General features: G+C 42.4%; 1 protein-coding gene across 2 annotated transcripts in view; it reads right to left on the bottom strand.

The window, feature by feature from the left end:
- The window catches only part of tatdn1 (TatD DNase domain containing 1), a 104,858-nt gene that overhangs the window by 74,201 nt on the left and 4,276 nt on the right, over nucleotides 1-26,381 (bottom strand). Inside the window, exons 2-4 of one of the 2 annotated variants that reach the window (XM_063062923.1) lie at nucleotides 15,223-15,288; nucleotides 8,841-8,900; nucleotides 5,888-5,937 (exon numbers count right to left, since the gene is read on the bottom strand). Coding sequence is in view for 1 of the 2 variants with exons in the window: in XM_063062914.1 (XP_062918984.1) it covers nucleotides 5,888-5,937; nucleotides 15,223-15,288 (116 nt within the window). In the remaining variant the exon portion in view is untranslated. The remainder of the gene's footprint in view (nucleotides 1-5,887; nucleotides 5,938-8,840; nucleotides 8,901-15,222; nucleotides 15,289-26,381) is intronic. The other variant, XM_063062914.1, reaches the window with a different exon arrangement.

Here is a 26,381-nt window from a genome sequence, read left to right as displayed (position 1 = left end):
TTGTCACACCAGACAGCCAGCCACTCGTGTTGTTTGGTTGATGTTGAGCAGGTCAGTGTCAGCTAAATCAAGTGAGAGTGGGCAGTTGCGCAGAATGTCTTCATGTTCTGCACCCTTTCACCACACTCACAGGATTCGCTGGTCTTTAAACCCCACTTCACCATATTGTCTCCCAACCTACAAACTCCCGCTCTCACTCTGTTGAGAGTGCACCACTTCTGTCTATCAAGCAGTGCCCTGTCTGGCAACATTTCTGTGGGGTCTTGCACTGTATTGTTTGGTGGGGTTCTGGCTTCTGTTTGTTGCCAGAGGTCAACCCTATATGTTTGGGAGGATGTTCCGTGCGGTAGTTCCTCCACTGTAGCAAAGCTTTTCCTCGATTTCAGGAAGTTGGAAACTGGCACATGATGATGTAGTGGGTGCCGTGGATCCCAGTTCTGTTTACCTTTTTCAATTGTTGTTGTAGTGTCCCTTCGAATCTCTGGGGGAGCAATGTCTGCAAGTCTGTAAATGATGTTCGTGGGTGTGGGGTGCAGTGTGCCCGTGATTATTCGGCAGGCTTCGTTAAGCAAAGGGTCTATTTTCTTCGCATGTGCTGATCTGCCCCACACAAGTGCACAGCAGAGTGCTAGGGCAGTTGATCTAAGTGTGTGAGCATTAGCTCCCCATTTCATGCCTGCCAATTTTGTCAAGAGAGAATTGCGAGAGCCAACTTTCTCTCGTATTTTTTGGATGTGAGTGGCAAATGAGAGCGACCTATCCAGTGTCACGCCCAGGTAAACTGGAGTCGGATGGTGTTCAAACTCTTTCCCACACCAGAAGATCTTGAGTTTCCTAGCTGCTTCTCGATTCCTCGGAATGCACACACTTGAGTTTTTGATGGATTTGGGTTCAGAGACCATTTTTCATAATACTGCTTCATTGTTTCGAGGACTGCTGTAAGTCGTACTTCAACTTCTTGAAAGGAGTTAGCTTGTGTTGCTATGCATAGATAGTCTGCATAGGTAAACCTGCATGTGTTAGGAAAGGTTAGCTGGTGTTTGTGTAAACATTAAATAGTAGAGGTGCCAGGACTGATCCCTGTGGTAGTCTGTTCTTTTGTGGATGAGACCTACTCTTAATTCCATTTATTTCTACATAAAATCTACGATTTTCTAGGAGGCTTCTTAATACTTTGACTGTGGTTTCGTTCTTTAACATTTTTGATAATTTCAGTAGAAGGCCTCTGTGATTCAGTGTCGTATGCTGCTGTTAAGTCAACGAATACTGCCCCTGTAACTTGTCACATTTCAAAGCCATCCTCAATATATTGGGTTAAGTTCAGGACTTGGTCTGGTGTTAGAAGATCTTCGACTAAGGGGGATATTCTTTTCAATATAAGTCTCTCGTAGAGTATATAGAGGGTGCAGAGCAAGGAAATCGGTCTGTAATTTTTAGGAATGTTGGGTCTTTATTGGGTTTTAGGAGAGCAACAACTTTGGCTCTTCTCCACTTTTGAGGTATTTTTAATTATCTTAGGCAACAGTTAAAAAGGGACAGAAGCCAGTGGAGTGCTTTAGGTCCAAGATGTTTAAGGAATTCATTAAGAATCCCATCTATGCCAGCAGCTTTGTTGGATTTTAGCTGTGATACTTCATCCTTTAATTCTTCTAGGGTGAGAGGTAGGAAATTGTTATTCCCATTTGAGAGAGCTGACTCCATCTCCTGATGTTTTTTCTTTTGCCTCCGTTCCTCGTTATTTGGTCGACGATTTAGTATTAGTTGGTGGGCAACCTGATTGGGTGTTACGGCAGCAATTCTCTGTGGTGGTCTATTGTCTGAGTTGAGTTTCCGAACAGTTGCCCATGCCTTCTTACTATTCTTGGTCATGTCCGTGTTTTCTATAAGTTCCTGCCAACGCTGTTATCTCTCTTGGCTCAGTAGAGACAGAACTGACCCTCCCATTTCAATTATGTCCTGACCAAACGGGTCTTGGTCATGTAAGTTGACATACTCATGATAACTCTGCTTGATATCACTAGTCAATCCATGAATATATTTGGTTCTGCAGCCTCTAGGTATGTTCTGCTGCACTACTTTCCAGATTAGTTGGACAAATTCATCATAACGATCAGGTTCTGGTGGTATGGTATCGATAAGTTGAACAAGGGATTCTGCGAAAGATGTCCAATTCGCTTTTCTCAAGTTAAATCTTGGTAGGTACATTGATGGTACAGGTCTCAGAACTGTAACGGATTCTACCTGGACTGGGCAGTGTTGGGATTTGGGTATATGTTGGAGGACTGTTCGTGTGAAGAGGTTGGAGCTTGCCGGGGTAACAAAGGCAAGGTCTGGGTTGTATCCTTTTCTCCATCTGTCACTTGTGAAGGTAGGGGTGTCCTTTGACTCATATAGTAGCTCAAGGCTGTTGTTGAGAACCCATGATACAACTTCTTCTCCATTTGCATCGTCATCTTCGTATCCCCAGTTGGCGCTATGGCTATTAAAGTCACCAATAATGAGGTACATTTTGTCCTGGAGATCTAGGTTAGGTGGCCACATGAATGGCTCATTAGGGGGCTTGTAGACCGAGATAATATTTATGTGTTTTGTTTCAACTTTCAGAAGTTCCATTGAGCCAGCTTGGATGTTTGCTGTGTTCATTGCTAACAGATTTATCTTAAACAAAGATTGCACTTCCATAAATTTGACTAGGGGTGTCAATAGCCAAGTGCATTCCTGGCACATAGGGTTGGTTGTTCAGCCTATGAGTTTCTTGTATGCACAAGATGTCCGGTTTTAAGTTTGTCAGAATTTCTGCTTTACAGTGGCTGAAGCCTCCGATGTTGTGGCTAACGATTTTCATGATTTCCAGTGGGCCGAGGGTTTATCCTTTTAGAAACATAGAAACATAGAAAATAGGTGCAGGAGTAGGCCATTTGGCCCTTCGAGCCTGCACCGCCATTTATTATGATCATGGCTGATCATCCAACTCAGAACCCCGCCCCAGCCTTCCCTCCATACCCCCTGACCCCTGTAACCACAAGGGCCATATCTAACTCCCTCTTAAATATAGCCAATGAACTGGCCTCAACTGTTTCCTGTGGCAGAGAATTCCACAGATTCACCACTCTCTGTGTGAAGAAGTTTTTAATAATCTCGGTACTAAAAGGCTTCCCCTCTATCCTCAAACTGTGGCCCCTCGTTCTGGACTTCCCCAACATCGGGAACAATCTTCCTGCATCTAGCCTGTCCAATCCCTTTAGGATTTTATACGTTTCAATCAGATCCCCCCTCAATCTTCTAAATTCCAACGAGTACAAGCCCAGTTCATCCAGTCTTTCTTCATATGAAAGTCCTGCCATCCCAGGAATCAATCTAGTGAACCTTCTTTGTACTCCCTCTATGGCAAGGGTGTCTTTCCTCAGATTAGGGGACCAAAACTGCATACAATACTCCAGGTGTGGTCTCACCAAGGCCTTGTACAACTGCAGTAGTACCTCCCTGCTCCTGTACTCGAATCCTCTCGCTATAAATGCCAGCATACCATTCGCCTTTTTCACCGCCTGCTGTACCTGCATGCCCACTTTCAATGACTGATGTATAATGACACCCAGGTCTCGTTGCACCTCCCCTTTTCCTAATCGGCCACTGTTCAGATAATAATCTGTTTTCCTATTTTTGCCACCAAAGTGGATAACTTCACATTTATCCACATTAAATTGCATCTGCCATGAATTTGCCCACTCACCCAACCTATCCAAGTCACCCTGCATCCTCCTAGCATCCTCCTCACAGCTAACACTGCCACCCAGCTTCGTGTCATCCGCAAACTTGGAGATGCTGCATTTAATTCCCTCATCCATGTCATTAATATATATTGTAAACAACTGGGGTCCCAGCACTGAGCCTTGCGGTACCCCACTAGTCACCGCCTGCCATTCTGAAAAGGTCCCGTTTATTCCCACTCTTTGCTTCCTGTCTGCTAACCAATTCTCCACCCACACCAATACCTTACCCCCAACACCGTGTGCTTTAAGTTTGCACACTAATCTCCTGTGTGGGACCTTGTCAAAAGCCTTTTGAAAATCCAAATATACCACATCCACTGGTTCTCCCCTATCCACTCTACTAGTTACATCCTCAAAAAATTCTATGAGATTCGTTAGACATGATTTTCCTTTCACAAATCCATGCTGACTTTGTCCGATGATTTCACCGCTTTCCAAATGTGCTGTTATCACATCCTTGATAACTGACTCCAGCAGTTTCCCCATCACCGACGTTAGGCTAACCGGTCTATAATTCCCCGGTTTCTCTCTCCCTCTTTTTTTAAAAAGTGGAGTTACATTAGCCACCCTCCAATCCTCAGGAACTAGTCCAGAATCTAACGAGTTTTGAAAAATTATCACTAATGCATCCACTATTTCTTGGGCTACTTCCTTAAGCACTCTAGGATGCAGACCATCTGGCCCTGGGGATTTATCTGCCTTCAATCCCCTCAATTTACCTAACACCACTTCCCTACTAACATGTATTTCGCTCAGTTCCTCCATCTCACTGGACCCTCTGTCCCCTACTATTTCTGGAAGATTATTTATGTCCTCCTTAGTGAAGACAGAACCAAAGTAATTATTCAATTGGTCTGCCATGTCCTTGCTCCCCATAATCAATTCACCTATTTCTGTCTGCAGGGGACCCACATTTGTCTTTACCAGTCTTTTCCTTTTTACATATCTATAAAAGCTTTTACAGTCCGTTTTTATGTTCCCTGCCAGTTTTCTCTCATAATCTTTTTTCCCCTTCCTAATTAAGCCCTTTGTCCTCCTCTGCTGAACTCTGAATTTCTCCCAGTCCTCAGGTGAGCCACTTTCTCTGGCTAATTTGTATGCTTCTTCTTTGGAATTGATACTATCCCTAATTTCTCTTGTCAGCCACGGGTGCACTACCTTCCTTGATTTATTCTTTTGCCAAACTGGGATGAACAATTGTTGTAGTTCATCCATGCAACCTTTAAATGCTTGCCATTGCATATCCACCGTCAATCCTTTAAGTGTCATTTGCCAGTCTATCTTAGCTAATTCACGTCTCATACCTTCAAAGTTACCCCTCTTTAAGTTCAGAACCTTTGTTTCTGAATTAACTATGTCACTCTCCATATTAATGAAGAATTCCACCATATTATGGTCACTCTTACCCAAGGGGCCTCTCACGACAAGATCGCTAATTAACCCTTCCTCATTGCTCAAAACCCAGTCCAGAATAGCCTGCTCTCTAGTTGGTTCCTCGACATGTTGGTTCAAAAAACCATCCCGCATACATTCCAAGAAATCCTCTTCCTCAGCACCTTTACCAATTTGGTTCACCCAATCTACATGTAGATTGAAGTCACCCATTATAACTGCTGTTCCTTTATTGCATTTCTAATTTCCTGTTTAATACCATCTCCAACCTCACTACTACTGTTAGGTGGCCTGTACACAACTCCCACCAGCATCTTCTGCCCCTTAGTGTTACGCAGCTCTACCCATATCGATTCCACATCTTCCCGGCTTATGTCCTTCCTTTCTATTGCGTTAATCTCTTCTTTTACCACCCAATGGATCACTTGGTCTGGCGCGTAATGTCAGGATTGGTCTCCTTTCGGATTAACAGGGTCACAGCATGAATGCTCCTGACTCGACCCCTCATTGGAGCTGAGCGTGTAATGCAAGTATAACAACCGTGTAGCAGTCGCAGGATCAATTTTGCTGCTATGCATGCCATGAATTTAGGATTTGATTTAATGTTATAAAGTAATCTGGCAATTCAGTCTTAATCTCCTAATATCTGAACAGCATACAAACAGAACTTTAAACAAAAATTTTAAAAGTTCTTCTTCTTCAACATTTAGCAGAATTTTGCTTACCTTCTGAACTCCAGTTTTTACTGCCCTCTGCACCACATCTAGAAAGTCATCTGTAAGAGCCCAGAAACAAATAGTGTATTTAAAAAAAACCTCTCATGAGACAAGTGTTCAAGTGCTCTTATTTACCAAATCTTTGGTAAGTAAATAACGTTTTGCATACGGGAGGTCACTATGCCAATATTACGGTAAGCGATTATAATATGTGGCTACTTTGAAAAATTAAGTAGCCATCATAAACAAGTTTACAGCTTGTTCCTTTTTGGAAGTATGGTATTCCAAATTCTGTCCCGGTTTATTCTCTCTACTTTTTCCTCTATAATGTATCTCTGGAGGGCTTCTAATATTGTTCAGGATTTATCTAATATTTCTATTTTCAGATACTGAGGGGACAGTAATGATCAAATAAAAATACTTTCAATTATGCAGCAGCTACCTTGTCTTAAAAAACTGTTTCAGACATTTTACAAGGAGTGAATTAATTTAGTCAATTAATATTAAGTAATCCACTGGCAAAGATAACATAAAAATGTAGAGTCATGGAATTGTACATTAGGCTGGTGCTTATACCAATTCTATAGCATTCACAATGTCAGTTTGTTTACATTGGAGAAACCAAAATGCAGATTGGGAGACTGCTTTGCAAAACATCTGTTTTTCAGTCTGAAGAGGTGACTCAGAGTGCTGTTGCCTGTCACTCTAATTCTCCATTCCACTCCTACTCTGACCTATTTGTCTTGTACAGTTGTAACAGTGCTCAATATAAACTGCCTGTAACTGACTGACTGAATGACAACAATCATCATGGCAATCCTGGCCTCACCCTATTTCTTGGGTCACATTCATCACTTTCCCCATCCTCTGCAACTCAAAACTTATTCTCTTTCCCCATTTCTGACAATGCTTTGACCGAAAACATTAACTGTTCCTCTTTCCATTGAAAATGCCTGACATGCTGATCTTTTTCTTTTTACAACATACATCAAAGTTGCTGGTGAACACAGTAGGCCAAGCAGCATCTATAGGAAGAGGCGCAGTCGACGTTTCAGGCCGAGACCCTTCGTCAGGACTTCTCGGCCTGAAACGTCGACTGCGCCTCTTCCTATAGATGCTGCTTGGCCTGCTGCGTTCACCAGCAACTTTGATGTATGTTGCTTGAATTTCCAGCATCTGCAGAATTCCTGTTGTTTGCGTTTTTCTTTTTACACATTGCTTTGATATTAACAGGCATTATTTAAAAGAAGCTGTTTTATATATGCACGCTTTATATTTTTCTCCTTGGCACTGGATAAAATTTGAATTTTCATTATTTTCTCCTAACTTGTGTAGTTATCATTTTGTTTTGGAATGGAGAATACTTAAATGAAGTTATCATTTCCAAGAAAATCCTGCATAAGATTAAGAATACAAGTTAGGATGGAAAAATCATTAGCAATTCAGTATGCTAGGATACATAAAAACAAACTGCTGGGGGCACTCAGAAGATCAGGCAGCATCTGTGGAAGGATATGGACAGCTGATGTTGAGGAGCCAGATCCCTGCACGTGCACTCTCATGTCTCCTTTAGGTTAGGATACTGTTGTTACCACAAGAGGTCACTCTAAGTACAATAGTAGTCAGACACCTGAACTGCATGGTTTAAATTTTAAATTGGTTTATTTCTATCATATGTACCAAGGAATAGTGAAAAATGTTTCTTGTAGACCATTCATATAGTTTAATTCATTACAACAGTGCAGAGAGATAGTACAAGGTAAAACAATAACAGAATGCAGAATAAAGTGTTACAGAGAAAGGACAGTGCAGGTAGACAAAAAGGCGCGCCATCATAATAAGCTAGACTGTGAGGTTAACATTCTACCTCAGACTAGGTGACTATTTGATAGTCTAGTAAACAACAGGATAGCTTCCCTTGAGCCTGCCCATACCTGCTATCAGGCTTTTGTAATTTCTGCCTTATGGGAGTTGTGAGCAGAGAGAATATGCGGGTGAGTTGTACTGGGGGGGGGGGGTCTTTGATCATGCTGGCTGCTTTACTGAGGCAGCAAAACGGGTAGAACAGATTCATGGTTGGGAAGCTGTTTTCCATCATGCACTGAACTCTGTTTACAACTCTCTGTGGTCGTGGGCAGAGCCGTTGCCATACCATGATGCATTCAGACAGGATGCATTGATAAAAATTGGGGACATGCCAAGATTCTTTTGCCACCTGAGGAAGTAGAAGCACCTGTGAGCATTCTTGGGTGTAGCATCTACACGGCTGGACCAGCAAGGGCCATTGGTGATGTTCACAGCTGGGAACTTGAAGCTTGGAATCCTCCCGATCTCAGCACTGTTGGTCTAAACAGGAGCATGTGTAATTCCACCCCCACCCCCAAATTCCTGGAGTTAATGATCAACTCTTTATTTTGCTGACACTGAGGGAAATGTTGCTGAAATGACACCATGTCACTAGGTTCTCTATCTCCTTCCTGTGATACAACAGTGGTATCAACTGCAAACTCGTAAGTGGAGTAAAAGTAGAATCTAGCCACACAATCGCGAGTGCATAGGAGGTAGAGTTGTGTGCTGAGGATACAGCCTGGTGGGGTGCCAGTGTTGAGGATAATCTAGTGAAAGCCTATCCTTACTGACTACTCTGGTTGGTCAGGAAATCAAGAATCTATTTGCCAAGGGGGGTGTTGAGTATCAGGTCTGAGAGTTGGGATAAGTTTGCTTGGAAATATAGTATTCAAGGTAGAACTGTAGTCAATAAACAATCGTCTAACATAGGTGCCTTTACTGTCCAGATACTCTAGAGATGTGGGGCCAGGGAAATGACATCTCCAATAGATTGGATTTCTCTGTCGAGGTGGTCTGGAAAGCTGGATTTAATGTGTGCCAAGGCCAGCATCTCAAAGCACTTCATGATGGTGGGTGTTGGAGCCATTTGGTGGTAGTCATTAATGCACATTACCTTGTTTTTCTTAAGTACCAGGGTGATAATAGTCTTCTTAAAGCAGGTGGGAACCTTAGACTGAAGCAGAGAAAGGTTAAAAAAAAAAGTCAGCAAATATGACTGCCAGCTGATCTACACAGGGTCTAAGGACATGACCAAGGAAACCATCTGGGCCAGATGCACATTATTGGTTGACTATTGGAAATCTCATCTAATGTCCAAATGGTGGCATTGGTTCAGGTGCCCTGGAGACTGTTGAGGTGGTAGTGATGTTCTAATATCCCTCAGTTTAGACCACAAGACCAGAAGATATAGGAGCAGAAATAGGTCATTTGGCCCATTGAGTCTGCTCTGCCATTTCAACATGGCTGATCTAATTTTCCTCTCAGAACCAATCTGCTGCATTCTGCCCGTACCCCTTCATGCCCTGACCAATCAAGAATCTATCAACCTCTGCCTTAAATATACAAGATTTGGCCTCCATAGCTGCCTGTGGCAAAGAATTCCATAGATTCACCACTCCCTAGTTAAATAAATTCCTCCTCATCTGCATTCTAAAAGGACACTCCTCTATTCTGAGGCTGTGCCCTCTGGTCTTAGACTCTCCCAGCATAGGAAACATCCTCTCCACATGCACTCTATCAAGGCCTTTCACCATTCGATAGGTTTCAATGAGGTCACCCCTCATTCTTCTGAATTTAGTGAAAACAGGCCGAGAGCCATCAGATAGATACTCTTCATATGACAAACAATTCAATCCTGGATCACTTTCATGAACCTCTTTTGAAGCCTTTCCAGTTCCAACATATCCTTTCTAAGATAAGTTGCCCAAACATGCTCACAATACTCCAAATGAGGCCCCACCAGTGCTTTATAAAGTCTCAACATTACATCCTTGCTTTTGTATTTTAGTCCTCTTGAAATTAATGCTAATATTGCATTTGCCTTCCTCATCACCAACTCAACCTGCAAATTAACCTTCAGGGAATCCTGCACAAGGACTCACAAGTCCCTTTGCACCTCAGGTTTTTAAATTTTCTCTCCGTTTAGAAAATAGTCCAACCTTTTATTTCCTCTACAGTGTCAGGAACTGTATGGTCATGCACTGCATTCCATCTGTCATTTCTTTGCCCATTTTCCTAACCTAAATCCTTCTGTAGCCTCTCTACTTCTTCAAAACTACCTGCCCCCCCCCACCTATTTCATATTGTCTGCAAACTTTACAACAAAGCCATCAATTCTATCATCCAAATTACTGAAATATAATGTAAAAAGAATTGGTCCCAACTAGACCCCTGTGGAACACAACTGGAACACAACTTGTCACCGGCAGCCAATCAGAAACTCTTTACCTCCTGCCAATCAGCCACTGTTTTATCCATGCTAGAATCTTCCCTGTAATACCACAAGCTCATAGCTTGTTAGGCAGCCTCATGTGTGGCACCTTGTCACAGGCCTTCTGAAAATCCAAGTACACATCATCAACAATTGTCCTTTTAATATCCTGCTTGTTACTTCTTCAAAGAATTCCAAGAGATCTGTCAGGCAAGATTTTCCCTTGAGGAAACTATGCTGACCATGGCCTATTTTATCATGCGTCTCCAAGTACCCTGAGACGTCATCCTTAGTAATCGACTCCAATATTTTCCCAACAACTGAGATCAGACTAACTGACCTACAGTTTCTTTTGCCTCTCTCCCTTCTTGAAGAGTGGAGTGGCACTTGCAGTTTTCCAGTCTTCTGGAACTTTTGCAGAATCTTGAATGATAATTTCTAATGTCTCCACGATCTCTTCAGCCACCCCTTTCAGAACTCTGGGGTGTACACCATCTGGTCCAGGTAACTTATCTACCTTCAGACCTTACAGTTTCCCAAGAAATTTCACCTTAGTTATTCACACATTTCATGCCTTCTGACACCTGGAACTTGCACCATGGTGCTAGTGCCTTCCATAGTGAAGACACTAACACCCAACAGTTAAAATGTGTATTGAATGTATTAGCTGAACTGGAAGGGGATGAGCTGTTGTTGCCGATACTGCCTGACTTCATCGTGTAAGCCGTTATAGTTTGCAAGGGCTGCCACAACTGACTCTCCGATAACTTTACAGAGGTCACATCTCAATTTCAGTTATGGGTCAGCGACACCTGATTTGAAAGCTGCAGTCCTGGTCTTCAGAAGGGACTGGATCATCTCCTGATTTATCAATGGTTTCTGGCCTGGGAAGACCTGGACTGTCCTCTTTGGTACACAGTTCTCAAAACACTTGCTGATAAAATTTTTGATGGTGGTGATCTGCTGACTTTTTCCAAAATGGACCAGACTACAAAGCAGCCATTTACAAACTCATCTATTTCCTCAGACCAGCACTACATGGCTTTCTGTACTCAATCTCATGTATCAGCTTCCATTTGCATTTAGGGAGAAGGAGCACAGTCTGGCACTCTGATTTACTACAGTGTGGGCAGGGGTTGGCTCAGTAGCATCTTTGAGGGCTGTTTAGCATGGACAAGGAGGTTTGGACCACTGGTGGGACAGGAGACATGCTAGTAGCATTTTAGCAATGCACTCTTGAAGTTGGCATGTTTTAAGTCATCAGCAATGAAGAAAGCTTCAGTATATCCCATTTCAAAGCTGTTGACTTTGAAGTGGGATACTCAAAGAATTATACTTTGTACTCAGAGTATCATTCTTTGAGTGCAGGCTTCACGGCCACCTGTAGACTACCTTCAGGACATCTGAAGTGAACTCCCCTGGCAGATAGTAATGGGCAACATTTCACCATTAGTTATTTCAAGCTGGGTGTGCAGGAACTCACCAGGACCATCACATCCAAGCACCTAGAGAAGTTGATTAGGAAGCAGACCCCTCTGCCTCTAACTTTGCCGGAGGATGTCATATGGTCCATCTAGTGTATTGAGAAGCCCTCAGGATGTATCAAAAATATACATAACTTGATGTAAGTTACATTTCAGTAAAACATAGTGTGTATCAGTAAAGTCATGTTAACCCATCGTTACTATAATCAATATTCTGGGGCGTGCTGCTAGGAAATTAAGTCATCCATCCTGTTCTACAAAATAAGTTTTGCATACGAAATGTGTTTTCTTCAAGCCCCAGATCCACAGGGGTATTTTCCCCAGAGACTCAGCGATAAGAGGAGGAAATCCAGGCCAGTTGATGAGGGGAGTGGTTAAGGCAAGAGCTGGCTGTCAGGGATCAATTAGGGTCAGTAGATAAAGGTTAGTAATCAGAGAAGGAAGACTTGTGTGGGAGGGGGGCAGACAAATAATGCTTGTTCATGGGTGTGATTGGACATGGGAGGGGTTAGGTCAGCAGTTCGTTGGATGCAAATTCAGGGCAATATTACACATTGGTGAAGGGATTACTGAAGAAGATCCAAGTACTTATATTAAAATGGAGTTCACCCAAGTAAATTTAAGTCATGCCTCACAGTCACTTGACACACATCCACAAACACTGGTGTGCAATGTTGCACTTAAAATTGAGGTGAACTGTACACTACTGAATGATAAAGGACACTTATAGGGTCTTCCTCATGTCAGCATACCAGACATAAAGGGGATCCTGAATGTAAAAACCATACTGATTTCATATAATTGAAAAATCAAAAATGTCATGTGTTAGAGTGATTTTTGGGTTTAAGTCATTTACATTTAGCAAATGGCTTTGGCTACCAGTCTTTTGCCTTTGAATGTGTATTTTGGATTTAATTTGGTACAATGGATTCCTAAAAGCTGTGAATCCCAGTCCAGATGATGCTGGCATTTGTGGTATGGACGAGAATCAGGAGGTTTGAAGTTTGTATGTAAGTTTCAAAAAAAAAAGCATCGTCTATACTTTGTAAACATGGAATTGTCCTTTGATGTTTGGCACATAAAATACTGTGCCCCACGTTGGGCCAGGTGACCTTTCCACCAAAAATATCTCCATATGATGCCTACTGTACCCTGTTTTGTCGAATAAAGAAGCTGCTTTGTATCTACCAGGAATTTTCTCCAGTGATTTCATTCACGCAACATTTGGTGTCAGGAGTGGGATGCCTTTGTGACCCATTGTGAGGCCAATGATTTTAGCAGCCTAAATGGGTGAGTATTTTTTAAAATTAGCACTCACACTTGGATCTGTTCGGGTCAGTGGTACACGGGAACACGAGGTATCATGAACGCGGAGAACGTTGCTGGTAGATATAAAAGTAGTGCGTGTGCATGCAAGTGTTGATGTAAGAGAAGAAACTTTGCATGTTAATTTGGTGAGACAGAACCACCAGTTGCGAAGGGTGGTTACTGACGGTTCAGGGCGCCAGGGTGGGGGCGTGTATACTCGCTCGGAGAGCTGCATTTTAGCGTACACATTTTGCGAGTGTGATGCAAAGGAATACAGCAGGCATCATGAGTTCAGGGGCTCAAAAGTGGCAGATCGCACAGCACATACTCTACAGTTTTAAGTATGTGCTGTTCAACTGGTACCCGTCTTTTATATTTTGCTTAGTGTGGGAATTAGTGTGGAGATATTTCAAGGAGAGGTTTTACCCAGATATATCTGTCGGGATGGTACCTATTGAGGTTAAGCAACACCAGGCCAAGAACTCTGATGATCCAAGCCAGCCTGTGATTCTGATTATGACCACTCATAAGCCCTTCACCCCCAGGGAGAAAGAGCATTTCATCAGGGTTGCCCTCACTTAAAGTTGCATCTAGAAATTCAGAATTCTGGCGCAAGCTCGAGGAAATGGTTGAAATTCACCAGATGCACCCTAAAGATATATATGTGTTGGTAAAAGTGGTGCCCGAGGAAAATATGGAACAATATGGCCCAGGGGGTGTGGGATGGTACCTGGGCAACTACCAAGAACGTCAACAATAAAGAAAGATACTGCTTTTTTAAAGGGGAAGCGAGGAAGTGACTGAGGGAAGGTGAGAGTAACTGGGGAATGGTAATGGCAGTGAATCAAAAAGCAGAAGAGACGGCTATGGATTATGCAGAATGTAAATATTGAGAGTATGAGGAGTATTCCGGGTTGGATAATCCAGGGAGGGATGACCAAGTCTTCCTGAAAATGATGAAGGAAGACCTGAGCTCAGCCCACTAGGAAGTTTTAGATTTAGTCATAACAGTGGGGTCGACCTACTCTGCGGTAGTTTCGTGGGTCAGTGAGATAGACTGAGAAAGTGCAACAGAAGTTGTAAGGTGGCTATAGTGGATGCAGCTGCTGTGATGTCCCAGAGAGTTTGTTTTGTTTGTCAGCAACCAGGGCATGAAGCAAGGAACTGCTGGATTAGACATGGGAGGGTAAAGGAGTTGATATGCTACAGGTGTGGCCTGTTGGGACATGGTTGGAGGCAGTGTCCAAAAAAAAAAGGAAAGGAAAACAGGTGAATGTCACAGCAGACACGCAATCTCTCAGCCCACCGCAGCCCAGTCTGACCAATCTGATCAGATCATACAGCTAGTAAAGACGGCTCCTAGGTCAAAAATGGATGTGGCAGCGGGCCCCACTGCCAGCACTGGTGGCCCGCGGATGTACACAACAGCATTGTTAGGGGGCCGGCAATGCGATATGTTAGTGGACACAGGGGCATCGGTATCAATAACTGACCTACCCTTTGCAACAACCAGACAGGCTATTTATATTAGGGGTGTAGGAGAGAAAGCAATGAAAGCAAACAGAAGCAAGTTGCAAAAACTCGAAATCGGGGGAGTGCAGCTTCCAGTGTATTTTTGGGAATACCAAACACAAACGGGATTCTGAATGAAAAAACTGTTACTGATTCCATATAACTGAAAAATCAAAAATGTCATGCAAATTCTGTTTTTTCTTTGCAACAAAATCTGCTGGAGGAACTCAGCAGGTTGAGCAACACTTGGAGAAGAAAAGGGATAGTCAATGCTTTGGGTCAAAACCCTGCATTACGGTCTAGGAATCAGGATATCGTCAACATGAAGTGAACCAAAAATAATGGTGCATTGCAATCTAATTTCTAGGCACATCAGCTTACAATGTTAACTGCCAACCATGCCCCGAGGGAAAAAAGCAAGAAGTCAGCTAAATAGTTGAAAATGTTCTTCACTGACTATTTGATAATGTAGTAATGCTAATAGTATTAAAGACATGTAATCCATCTTATCTGACCTTACTCATTTCACCAGAACAAAATACTAATTCAAATTTGTAATTGCTTATCCGACCATCTATTAATGACCATTAAAAGGGAACTGAAAGTTCTCTCACATTTAAGTACAAAATTTAGAAATCAAGTACAACATAGTAATTTAAAAATACTAAGTTCCTGTGCTCAAGCACAAGTACCATTTCACAAAATATTTAAATTATGTTCTTTGAATACGAAAATGACATATATTTTATTGTAACACTTACCTTGATGCTTTTGAGTACCACGATAAATCCCATGAAACATAGGATCTGTCAGATTTATACCAATATCTGTTAAAGGAGTAAAATAGATGAAACAAATTAAAGAAATCAATGGAATTAAATGGTAAAAAACAAATATTGAAGGGCAACATAAAGACCGAGAGAATCAACTTAACTTATTTTAGATTGTAATTAGCTTCATTAATATTTATATTGCAAATACCTCTGTGTATTTCCCTCTTGTATTTTAGAATGAAAGCAATTCCCAACCAAAGATAAAAACAAAATGTTATCATTAACTTTTCATGAATTGGCCCATGCAAGCACCACTTCAGGAAGCAAACCAATTGAAAATTTGTTCCACGGAAGAATAGAAACTGCACTGAATGGTGTTCATTTATTAAAAGCAGCGTTGTAATTTATTAACTCTTTGTTACCCCCCCCCACTCTCTCTCTCTAAATATCTTTCCTTCAGATGTCTTGGCACATATTCTATACAGTGGATTCCGATTAATTGGGCCATCTGTTAATCGCTGAAGCTGGTTATTTGGTACAACTTCTAAAAGAGCAAAAACTAGTCAAGAAAATAGCCAGGATTCCCTTCGTTTATTTGGGACACTATCCCACTTAATTGGGACAGGTGACTGTTGACGAAGTTTCTAACTAGTATCAGTTGTGTGCATTTATGTGGCAGTTAGACACTATCTACAGCTCTCGTGCTTAGAGCAAATAATTTTTAAATAGCATCAGTTGTGTGTGTGTTCAAATTCAGTGATTTTTGTCACTGATAGTTGGCGAGAAATAAGTAATAACACTGTAATTTCAAACTGTTTTGCTAATTGCGGTTTTAAGCACTCAGGCTTAGAGATTGGGTGGGACTGAAAATGGAACCTACTTCATTACTTCAGCAAGTTAGGAACTATGTAGAATTTGAAGGTAGCAACTATCATCTTGCATATTACAATCAAAATGAAGATTTGAAGGATGCAAACATCAAATGCATTGTACGAGGGCATTTCATTATCTGCACTTGATGTCTGTGCCGATGTTATTCATTTACAATCAAAAGAACTTGGCTATGTACATTGGATAAATCCCGCTATTGATAACTATTAAGGAAGTACGGTTTCTTCATACTGTAGTAGTATTTAGTGTTATTTGTTTTGTATTTCATTTAAATGCATAATTTCTTACTTATATTAGGTTGTCTTTTTTAAATATACATTTTAACTATTTATTTAACTATTTTAACACGTGGCCAAGTGGTTAAGGCGTTCGTCTAGTGATCTGAAGGTCGCTAGATCGAGTCTCAGCTGTGGCAGCGTGTTTGTGTCCTTGAGCAAGGCACTTAACCACACATTGCTCTAGTGTCTGTGGGAGGAGTGGTGCCCCACATAGACTGCCAATCTGCGCCTTGTAAGGCATGAAAGTGCCCGACGCAGGCCTCTCATGGTCTGAGTCGACGTTCCCTCCCTCTAACTCTTTCCATAAAACTTCAGCTAAACAGGGTAGCCACTTAATTGGGCCAAAATGTACCAAGATGTGTCCCAATTAATCAGAATCCATTGTATTTGGTTATCAGCTTATTTTTCAGGCACCTGCATGTGTATAAGGCTGTCATGTTTCTGTGTTTGAAAACTGGATGTTTTCTATCCCTTCTACATACAGTTCCTAAATTAACAATTCTGAATCTGATTTTGCTATCTATACTTTCACCTCCTTTCCTAAAGCTATTATTGAGCTACCAGGGATCACATTCACTTGTTTCTATTTTTATTTATCTAGTCCAGGGGTCCCCAACCTTTTTCGCACTGCGGACCGGTTTAATATTGACAATATTCTTGCAGACTGGCCGACCCGGTGGGGGTGCGGGGTGTTAATCGCGACCGGAATATAGGTGGTAAGTCAACTATAAGTCACTTCTAAGTGGCTAATACACTCAGTTTCGTTTCTAAAAGGGTTTATCTAACGAATGTAATATTAAACATACAGCACATATTTCCCTCGCATGAATATAGTGATAAGTCAATTATAAGTCACTTACATAAGTCAATAGCATCATAACATTTTAAGTAACGTTTGGCTATTAAACACACAGCGTATATTTTCCCCATATGAACATACAAAATCATTGCAACACACCAATATCGCTGGATCAGTGGGTGCCCTGGGCTTGTTTCCCTGCAACAAGACGGTCCCATCGAGGGGTGAGGGGAGACAGCGATACTCGAAGGGGGTTCCTTATGTCCAGTCTATTCCGCAATTTAGTTTTCGTTGCATTCATTGCAGAAAACCCCGCTTCGCAGAGATATGATGTTGGAAATGGAAGCAATGTTTTTAGTGCTTTCATGACTATCTCAGGAGATTCAGCCTCGACTTTGATCTAGAATGCCAGCAGAGATGTTATCTCAAACATACTTTTCAGCCCACCGTCATTTGCAAGCTGGAGGAGTTGATCTTCTTCCCACGCTGACATGGATGAGGCGTGCGTAATGACCTCGCGTGCGTTCAAGTTCCAACAGTGGGTGTGACAGGGAATGAGGAAAGGTGCAGCTGACTCATATCATTTCATATCACCAAATCATATCGTTTCCTCGCGGCCCAGTAGCACATGCTTTGCAGCCCGGTGGTTGGGGAGCAATGATCTAGTCAAGGAATCACCTACAGTAATTCCATTCCTACAGCTATTAACTGGCATCCCCCAAGAATCTAACATCTTTCCTACATCTATTGCCCCTAAAATAAAGAAATACTCAAATGGTAAAACAGTACAACTGTGGCTGACAGGGGAAGTCAAATCTATTATAAAAGCAAAAGAAAGGGCATACAACAAAGCAAAATGGTACATGGAGCTTAGAAAAATAGAGGGCTATAGGCAACCCTAGGTTATTTCTAAAGTAAGTACATGTCTGGCACAGCATTATGGGCCAAAAGGCCTGTATTGTGCTGTAGTTTTTCTATGTTTCTAAAAATTAGTGGGAAGATAAGAGGATTGGGAAGTTTTTAAAAACCTACAGACAGCAACAAAAAAAATCATTATAAGGGAAAAGATGAAATATGAAAGCAAGCTAGCAAATAATATCAAAGTGGATAGTCAAATTTTTTCAAGTATGTTGAAAATAAAAGAGAAGTGAGAATGGATATAGGACCGCCAGAAAATGAGGCAGGAGAAATAGTAACAGGGGACAAGGAGGTAGCTGATGAACTAAATCAATAACTAATAACTGTGGGGCTTCTCTTCCTGATGAACTTAACGTATTCTACGCAAAATTCGAACAAAAGAGGTGCGTCCCACTCCCTCTGGATGAACCGGACCTGGTGACATCAAGATTCATCGTCACTGAGGAGGACGTTAGAAGGACCTTCCTGAAGATAAATCCAAGGAAGGCGACGGGCCCAGATGGCGTCCCGGGATGGGTTCTCCAGGCCTGTGTAAGCGAGCTAGCTGGAGTGTTTGCTGATATCTTCAAGTGCTCCTTGCTTCAGTCTAAGATCCCCTCGTGTTTTAAGAAGGCAACGATAATCCCAGTGCCGAAGAAGAGCAAGGTGGCATGCCTGAATGACTATTGACCTGTGGCTCTGACATCAATTGCTATGAAGTGCTTTGAGAGATTGGTTATGGCACACACCAACCACAGCCTACCGGTCAACCTCGACGCTTTGCAATTCGCCTACAGGAGCAACAGGTCAACGGCAGATGCCATCTCTCTGGCCCTACATTCCTCCTTAGAACATCTGGAGAATAAAGATGCATATGTAAGGCTCCTTTGCATTGACTACAGCTCTGCCTTTAATATCATCATTCCAAATAAACTGATTCCTAAGCTCCGGAACCTGGGCCTTAGCACTCAGATCTGCAGCTGGATCTTCAACTTCCTCACAGACAGGACCCAGGCTGTAAAAATAGGGGACAAGCTCTCCTCTACAATCACTCTGAGCGTCGGTGCCCCACAAGGCTGTGTACTCAGCCCCCTGCTGTACTCACTCTACACCCATGATTGTGTAGCCAAGTCTCCATCAAACTCAATATATAAGTTTGCTGATGACACAACAATTGTAGGCCGTGTCTCGGGTAATGATGAGTTTGAGTACAGAGAGGAAGTTAAGAACCTGGTGGCATGGTGCGAAGACAATAACCTATCCCTCAACGTCAGCAAGACAAAGGAATTGGTTGTTGACTTCGGAAGGAGTAGTGGATCGCACGACCCAATTTACATCGGTGGTGCGCAAGTGGAACAGGTCAAAAGCTTTAAGTTCCTCGGGGTCAATATCACAAATGACCTGACATGGTCCAACCAAGAGGAGTTCACTGCCAAGAAGGCCCACCAGCGCCTTTACTTCCTGAGAAAACTAAAGAAATTTGGCCTGTTCCCTAAAACCCTCACTAATTTTTATAGATGCACCATAGAAAGCATTCTTCTAGGGTGCATCACAACAACCTGGTATGGAAGTTGTCCTGTCCAAGACCGAAAGAAGCTGCAGAAGATCGTGAACACGGCGCAGCACATCACACAAACCAATCTTCCGTCCTTGGACTCACCTTACACCCCACGCTGTCGGAGCAGTGCTGCCAGGGTAATCAAGGACATGACCCACCCAGCCAACACACTTTTCGTCCCTCTTCCCTCCAGGAGAAGGCTCAGGAGCTTGAAGACTCATACGGCCAGATTTGGGAACAGCTTCTTTCCAACTGTGATGAGACTGCTGAACGGATCCTGACCCAGATCTGGGCCGTACCCTCCAAATATCCAGACCTGCCTCTCGGTCTTTTTTGCAATACCTTACTTTCCATTTTTCTATTTTCTATTTATGATTTATAATTTAAATTTTTAATATTTACTAATTTTTACTATTTTTAATATTTAATATTTGTAATCCAGGGAGTGGGAAGCGCAGAATCAAATATCGCTGAGAAGATTGTACGTTCTAGTATCAATTGTTTGGCGACAATAAAGTATAAAGTAGAAAGTATACATCAGTATTTTGTGTCGGTCTTCACAGTGGAAGACATTAGCAGTATGCCTGATGTTGTAGTGTGTGAAGGAAGTGAAGTGGGTGCAGTTCCTATAACAATGGAGAAGATGCTCAAAAAGCTGAAAGACCTAAAGGTACATAAGTCACCCAGACCAGAGGAACTGCACCCCAGGGTTCTGAAAGAGGTAGCATTAGAGATTGTGGTGGCATTAGAAATGATTTTTCTGGGCCAGCTGGTGGCACAATGACATTGGTGCCAGTCTCGGGAGCGGAGGTTCCCGGGTTCGAAATCAGTCGGGTCCGCTCCCAAGTACGCTTTCCATCCGTGCCGGGTTGAGTGTCGAGATCGCGACTCGACCTCATAAAACAAAGGGAAAAATACTGTGAAAATATCTGTGTGAGGAGTGGCGCACCACACAGTCTCTCTCTCGCTCCGCGCCTTGTAAAAGCCATGAAAAAGACATCATGCACAAACTCGCACGCATGCAGGCACACGCCAAAAAAAGAGAAATGATCTTTCAAAAATCATTGGACTTTGGCATGGTGCCAGAGGACTGGAAAACTGCAAATGTTACTCCAACCTTTAAGAAAGGAGGAAGGCAGCAGAAAGGAAATTATAGACCAGTTAGCCTGACCTCAGAGGTTGGGAAGATGTTAGAGTCAATTGTTAAGGATGAAGTGATGGAGTATTTGGTGACACAGACAAGATAGTACAAAGTCAGCTTGATTTCCTTCAGGGAAAATCCTGCCTGATGAGCCTTGGAATTCTTTGAGGAGATTACAAGTAGGATAGATAAAGGGATGTTGTATATTTGGACTTTCAGAAGGCCTTTGACAAGGTGCCACACATAAGGCTGCTTACCAAGTTAAGAGCCCATGGTATTACAGGAAAGTTACTACGATGGTTAGAGCATTGGCTGATTGGTAGGAGGCAGTGAGTGGGAATAAAAGGATCCTTTTCTGGTTGGCTGCCAGTGACTAGTGGTGTTCCGCAGGGGTCAGTGTTGGAACCACTTCTTTTTATGTTGTATATAAATGATTTAGATGATGGAAATAGATGGCTTTGTTGCCAAGTTTGCAGATGATACGAAGATTGGTGGAGCAGTAGGTACTCTTGAGGAAACAGGTAGGATGCAGAAGGACTTAGACAGATTAGAAGAATGGGCAAGGAAGTGGCAAATGAAATATAATGTTGGAAAATGCAGGGTCATGCACTTTGGTAGCAGAAATAAATGTGCGGACTATTTTCTAAATGGGGAGAAAATCCAGGAATCTAAGATGCAGACAGACTTGGGAGTCCCTGTGCAGAACACCCTAAAGGTTAACATGCAGGTTGAGTTAGTGGTGAGGAAGGCAAATGTCATGTTAGCATTTATTTCAAGAGGTCTAGAATACAAGAGCAAGGATGTGATGCTGAGGCTTTATAAGGTACCGGTGAGGCCTCACCTTGAGTATTGAGAACAGTTTTGGGCTCCTCATCTTAGAAAAGATGTGCTGGCAATGGAGAGGGTCCAGAGGAGGTTCACAAGGATGATTCCAGGAATTAAAGGTTTATCATACGAGGAACATTTGATGGTTCTGGGACCGTACTCGCTGGAATTCAAAAAGAAGAAGGGGAGATCTCATTGAAACCTTTAGAATGTTGAAAGGCCTGGACAGAGTAGATGTGGAAAGGACGTTTCTCATGGTGGGAGAGTCTAGGACAAGGGGGCACAGCCTCAAGTTAGAGGGGCACCCTTTCAAAACAGAGATGCAGAGAAATTTCTTTAGCCAAAGGGTGGTGAATTTGTGGAATTTGTTGCCACATGCTGCTGTGGAGGCCAGGTCATTGAGTGTATTTAAGGCAGAGTTTGATAGGTTCTTGATTGGACATGGCATGAAAGGTTACAGGGAGAAGGCCGGGAACTGGGGTGGAGGAGATTAAAAAAAAGGATCAATCATGATTGAATGGCAGAGCAGACTCGATGGGCCAGATGTCTTAATTCTGCTCCCATGTCTAATGGTCTAAAAGCAAAAAATCAAATTTGTACAAATTGATGACATGTAGCTACATTAGAACATAAGAAATAGGAGCAGGAGTAGGCCATCTGGCCTGTTAAGTGTGCTCCACCGTTCAATAAAATCATGGCTGATCTGGCCATGGACTCATCTCCACCTCCCTGCCTTTTCCCCATAACCCTTAATTCTCCTTCTATGCAAAAATCTACCCAACCTTGTCTTAGATATAAATATACACCTACCATAACCTCCCTGCTGCACCTAAAATGTGAGATCACTTGTGCAGCAACCATTTAAATTCTACTTCCATTTATCCATTTCGATATGTCAGTCCATGCCTCCTCTACTACCGCGAAAAAGCCACTCTGAGGTTGGAAGAACAACACCTCATAACTTTCTGGGTAGTCACCAACCTAATGGAACGAATATCAATTTCACTAACTTCTGGTAATTTCTCCCCCTACCCCTTCCCTATTTTTCCATTCTCCATTTTGGCTCACTTTTTACCCCCTCTTTTCTCCTCACCTGCCCATCACCTCCTTCTGATGCCCTTCCTTCTTCCCTTTCTTCCATGGTCCATTGTCCTCACCTATCAGATTTCTCCTCCTTCAGCCATTTACCTTTCTACCTATAACCTCCGAGCTTCTTACTTCATTTCCCCTCCCTCACCTGGTTTCACCTGTTGGCTTGTACTCATTCCCCTCCCCCACTACCTTTTAATTCTGGCTTCTTCTCCCTTTCTTTCCAGTCTCAGCCCAAAACATTGGTTGTTTGTTCCCCTCCATAGATATCTGACCTACTGAGTTCCTCCAACATTATGTACAGTGGCATCCAAAATTTTGGGCACCCCGGTCAAAATTCCTGTTACTGTGAATAGTTAAGTGAGTAGAAGATGAACTGATCTCCAAAAGTCATAAAGTTAAAGACGAAACATTCTTTTCAACATTTTAATCAAGATTAGTGTATTATTTTTGTTTTGTACAATTTTAGAGTGGAAAAAAAAGGAGCACCATGCAAAAGTTTGGGCACCCCAAAAGATTTGAGCTCTCAGATAACTTTTACCAAGGTCTCAGACCTTAATTAGCTTGTTAGGGCTATGGCTTGTTCACTGTCATCGTTAGGAAAGGCCAGGTGATGCAAATTTCAAAGCTTTATAAATACCCTGACCGCTCAAACCTTGTCCCAACAATCAGCAGCCATGGGCTCCTCTAAGCAGCTGCCTAGCACTCTGAAAATTAAAATAAATGATGCCCACAAAGCAGGAGAAGGCTATAAGAAGATAGCAAGGCATTTTCAGGAAGCCGTTTCCTCAGTTCGTAATGTAATTAAGAAATGGCAGTTAACAGGAATGGTGGAGGTCAAGTTGAGGTCTGGAAGACCAAGAAAACCTTCCGAGAGAACTGCTCACAGGATTGCTAGAAAGGCAAATCAAAACCCCCGTTTGACTGCAAAAGACCTTCAGGAAGATTTAGCGCACTCTGGAGTGGTGGTGCACTGTTCTAATGTGCAGTGACACCTGCACAAATATGACCTTCATGGAAGAGTCATCAGAAGAAAATCTTTCCGGTATCCTCACCACAAAATTCAGCATCAGAAGTTTGCAAAGGAACATCTAAACAAGCCTGATGCATTTTGGACTGTGGACTGATGAAGTTAAAGTAGAACTTTTTGGCCGCAATGAGCAAAGGTATGTTTGGGGAAAAAAGGGTGCAGAATTTCATGAAAAGAACACCTCTCCAACTGTTAAGCACAGGGGTGGATCAATCATGCTTTGGGCTTGTGTTGAAGCCAGTGGCACAGGGAACATTTCACTAGTAGAAGGAAGAATGAATTCAATTAAATACCAGCAAGTTCTTGAAGCAAACATCACACCATCTGTAAAAAAAGATGAAGATGAAAAGAGGATGGCTTCTACAACAGGATAATGATCCTAAACACACCTCAAAATCCACAATGGACTACCTCAAGAGGCGCAGGCTGAAGGTTTTGCCATGGCCCTCACAGTTCCCCGACCTAAACATCATCGAGAATCTGTGGATAGACCTCAAAAGAGCAGTGCATGCAAGACGGCCCAAGAATCTCACAGAACTAGAAGCCTTTTGCAAGGAAGAATGGGTGAAAGTCCCCCAAACAAGAATTGAAAGACTCTTAGCTGGCTATAGAAAGCGTTTACAAGCTGTGATACTTGCCAAAGGGTGTGTTACTAAGTACTAACCATGCAGGGTGCCCAAACCTTTGCTTTGGGCTGTTCTCCTTTTTTGTTATTTTGAAACTGTAAAAGATGGAAATAAAAAAGTAATCTTGCTTAAAATATTAAAGAAATGTGTCATCTTTAACTTTATACCTTTCGGAAATCAGGTCATCTTTTACTCGCTTAGCTATTCACCGGAACATAAATTTTGACCAGGGGTGCCCAAACTTTTGCATGCCACTGCATGTGTTGCTCTGGATTCTCAGCATCTGCAGAACCCCGTGTTCTAAACTAGGAGAGCTGTCGTACAGACTACTTAACCAACAGTTATGCTTACAGATCAATACCTGTGAGTATAACAATAGTGAGAATTCAGTTGAAAAAAAAAATCAGAATACCTCATTCATCTTAGCACTAACATTCTGTTTCTAAAAATCAACTGATGGAAAGTCTTGTCTGTTTCCTACTCTTTTTACCAGAAAGGTCAATAACCAGAGGGCAGAGATTCAAGGCAATACATATGGAATCCAATGAGGAGCAGAGAAAAAAAGTAACACAATAAATTCTCTCCTTGCCTGCCCATTACCTCCCTCCGGTGCTTCTTCTGCCTTTTCTTTCCTCTATGGCCTTCTGTTTCTTTCACCAATTTACTTTCCAGCTCTTTACTTCATCCCCTCCCTCTTCAGGATACACCTATCACCTTGTGTTTCTCTCTCCCCTGCCTCCACCCCCCCCCCCCCACTTTTTAAATATACTCCTCAGCTTTTTCTCTCCAGTCCTGCCAAAGGGTTTCGGCCCAAAAACATCAACTGTACTCTTTTCCTAGATGCAGCCTGGCCTGCTGAGTTCCTCCAGCATTTTGTGTGTGTTGTCTTGAAACATCATAGGATTGTGCAAATTCAGTATGGAATCACGAAACAGAAACCATGCTTGATTAATCTATCGGAATTCCCTGACAACGTATCTAATAGCATAGGTAAGAACGTGGTACACTTTAGATGTTCAGAAATCTTTCACTAGGATCCCTTACAGGAGGTTAAGTTTAAATCACATGGAAGTGGAGAGGAAATATTACAACATGCGTCCAAAGGCAGAAAACTAGGAGTGGAAATAAACAGGTCTTTTGTTGGTTAACAGGCTGTGATTTGTCAGGCAGCAGAGAATCAATATCCACAATATGTCTTGGAGTCAAATGTGAATTCTGGGTTTAATAACAATAAGGTGGAATTGTGATCGAATAGAGCATATAAAGAGAACAAGTGAGTGGGTGAGAACATACCAGATGAAGTATAATGTGGAAACATACAAGAACATTTTGTGCAGAAAACAGAAAAGCAGACCATTTTTTAACTGACAATACTACGACAAAGGAAACAAAGTGTTCTTCAACACACATTATTGAAAGCTGACATGCAGGTACAACAGATTTTTTTTTGCAATTATACAAGTCTTTTGTGAAACTACATTTGAGTATCAAGTTCAAGTATAACTGTACATGAATACAGCCAAACGAAACAGCATTTTCCAGGGCCACGCATTACCAATAGCGCACAACACATTGCACATAGCAAAAAAAAACACATATGGTTACAATTTAAGAAAAACAAAAAAAATAGCCCAAGTCCCTGAGTGGCATGACTATAGAATTGATGGCAAGTTGTTCTTCCATCGAACGAACACTGAAGAGCAGCACAGAGTGAACACCGTAGGGAGCACTGGCGGCAGTGGCCAGTCTCCAACCCAAGTACGGATTACAGAGCGCTCCATAGAGGTTCTCCCACATCACCTTGGTGTCCCCTCTCCTGGTCGGTTTTCGCGGATTGGGCCTAGCCCAAGCCATAATCAAGGCAATGCAGCTCCCCCATCAACAGTGTCACCAATGAACCAGTGAATTGGATTTGCAGTATTCTGTGTTACCAATGTCCAATAGGCTCTTGCAATCACAAAATGTCCAAGGCCATCACTTGCACATTTTTTTTGGACCGCACACTGTCTCAGC

The sequence above is a fragment of the Mobula hypostoma genome, chromosome 1, assembly GCF_963921235.1.
Source record: "Mobula hypostoma chromosome 1, sMobHyp1.1, whole genome shotgun sequence".
Lineage (NCBI taxonomy): Eukaryota > Metazoa > Chordata > Chondrichthyes > Myliobatiformes > Myliobatidae > Mobula > Mobula hypostoma.
The sequence above is the reverse complement of the archived record's forward strand: the minus strand, read 5'-3'. Positions and strand labels throughout refer to the sequence as shown.